Here is a 2,500-nt window from a genome sequence, read left to right on the forward strand (position 1 = left end):
GCTCTGATACCAACTGATACGAACCCCGCCAACGTGTGACGAAACCCGTAGCCAAATATGGGGATACGATCCAAGATCTTCAAGAATTGATGGAAACCGCAACCCGTTGCTTAGCGAAGCAAGAACCTTGGTATGGTGAAGACGCCACAAACGAGTATGGAAATTCCGTTTGATAAGTCAAGGGTGAACGCCACAAGGAAAACCTTGATAAGTTCAGAATAGTTCTTCAAGAACTAAGAAGAATATCTCACAAAGTGAATAAACATCAAAAACTCTTTATTAATTTCATTTTTCAGCCTTAAATAGCCGAAAACAAACTGAAAAGGTTTAAAAATTGAAAAGTCATATTCTATCTTTAATGAGATAGAAGCCTAAAATAAGATAAACCTAAAAACAAGATAAACGCAAGCCTAAAGCTTATCCTAGGGAAGGAATCCGAATTTGACTCCAACTCCTTCCTAAAAAACGCCTAAAAACTTATCATAGGGAAGGAATCCGAATTTGAATCTAATTCCTTCCTTAAAAACGCCTATGATGGAAGTTATGATAAAATCAACTCTTTATCCGCAATTTGACTTGGTCCCTTGCTGGAAATTGCGCCTAAGCCTCTTGGAATATGCAAGTTGGCCATGCAATTGGCTTGATGGACGTTTAAGGTTGATTGTCTTTCTTCCGGATTGACTTTGATGGCTATGTTCTCATCAGAAGAGGTGTCAACTTCACAAGCCTTATGCATCTGTCAATAACATGAGAGATTCTGACAAAACATGAGTTACATCAGGAGGCAAGACGCTCCGGAGGTGGATTACTTCCGGCGGCAAGAGGCTCCGAAGGGTGATTGCTTCCGGTGGACGGAAACTCCTGAGGCAGATTACATTTTAAGATGGGAGGCTCTAGAGGTAGATTATTCTGTCCGATCATGACTCCCATTAACCACCATGGCTTTTTCTGCGACGACTTAAAATCTTCTTGAAGAATCAGAGAATTATCCTTTTTGCTAGTGGGCAAAAGCTGCAAAGTTAAAGTATCATAAACATTGGAGTAGGAATCAATCAGTTTCTTAAAACGAGCGAGAGAGAGAGAGAGATTACCAAGATCGACACTCAGATACCTGCTTTCTATTTCTGCTTTAGGAGCCTTTAAACAAGATGATAAATGCGTGAAACGTAGATAACTAACAAAATGAGAACTTACCATCATGAAAAGGCAAGTTCCTGAAAAACCATCCCTCTGTGCTCGAAGTTTCTGAACTCATCAAAGCTCGCGCAACCTGGACTGAGTACAATGTCATCTCCTGCCGTGACAAAATTTTATTATTTTTTTAACTTGTTGTTTATAAAGATATGTTTAAATCATTCTTATTTAATATAATGAGCCAAGCAAAATTTCACCAACCCCTTTACTAAGATCTGATAATTTTAAGAGTTCCAGTCAATTATAAAAGTTAGATATGAATTATAAGGTCACTTTTAATCTGATTTTTATTTGAAACAAATCAACTATTGAGGCAACTGCTAAAGCGATAACAGAAAGACGAGGGATTACGAGTCATAACATGTCGTGTGAAGACATGACGAGATATCAGTGTATCACCAATAATTCAAAGATGGTAAGAGAAGGAAATGAAAGAGTAGCAAGTTTTTTAACAACTAATCTAGCATGGGAGAAACCAAGTTACTAACCATGCTTTGCCATCCGTCTTGCACGGCTGATGGCTTCTGCCATATTTGTAGCTTTAATACAGGGGATTTGAAGACCATGCTCAAACAATGTCCTCTGAATCACCGTTCCTGAAGACCGAAACTTGAATATCCACAAATAGCATAAACATGTTGATAAGACCAGATCTAGTGCGTAGTAGATTCACACAGCAATGCAAGACAATGGAATGGAAAATCAATTAGACTGAATTATATGCTGCTTTACGGAAGAAGGAAATACAAGAGATATAGGGGTGTTCAAGTGACCCCTTGCACTCCCTAGAACAGTAGCTCGTCTAAGAAAACTCAATTACAATCTCGATGCCCTTCCCAGCCTTCTTCCTTCTGGTTTTACTCATTTCTTCCTCACTAACTGTTTCCCACTTCCCTCTCCTCTCCCGAGGTCTCTCGAGAGATCTGGACTATTACGCATTCCCTGCAGCAACTCTTTCTCCAACTTTTCTCGCTCCTTCCATGTCAGCCTCTTTTCCTCTAACATCAGCCTCCGCCTCACCATCTTCCACAACACCTTTTTCTGCCACATCACTCGACTGTCTTTGGGCCTCCTCCTAGCGTAAGTGAAATGTAGTGGAGGTCTAGGGGGCCCATCAATACCCCCGGCCCAAAGATGCACCTTGTCCGCAAGGTGGAAATCTGGAAATGCTGCATGGATGCGGTCAAAATTCTCCCAGCTGTCCTCATGATCCGGTAGGTGCTCCCAGTGAATAAGGACTTCTAACTCCATTGTAGACCCACGAGAGGCTTGGCGAACGCCCTACAGCGCAGCCGACTAAACTTGG

At 41.2% G+C, this 2,500-nt stretch overlaps 1 protein-coding gene across 1 annotated transcript in view; it reads right to left on the reverse strand.

Annotated features, from left to right (window-relative positions):
• Positions 1-1,196: 1,196 nt before the first annotated feature.
• LOC21410691 (UDP-N-acetylmuramoylalanine--D-glutamate ligase) overlaps positions 1,197-2,500 on the reverse strand; it is a 32,939-nt gene continuing 31,635 nt past the window's right edge. The window contains exons 14-15 of the mRNA XM_024175399.1: positions 1,683-1,803; positions 1,197-1,294 (exon numbers count right to left, since the gene is read on the reverse strand). Coding sequence (XP_024031167.1) covers positions 1,197-1,294; positions 1,683-1,803 — 219 coding nt within the window. The remainder of the gene's footprint in view (positions 1,295-1,682; positions 1,804-2,500) is intronic.

Source organism: Morus notabilis, unplaced genomic scaffold (genome assembly GCF_000414095.1).
Source record: "Morus notabilis unplaced genomic scaffold, ASM41409v2 Scaffold78, whole genome shotgun sequence".
Classification (NCBI taxonomy): domain Eukaryota; kingdom Viridiplantae; phylum Streptophyta; class Magnoliopsida; order Rosales; family Moraceae; genus Morus; species Morus notabilis.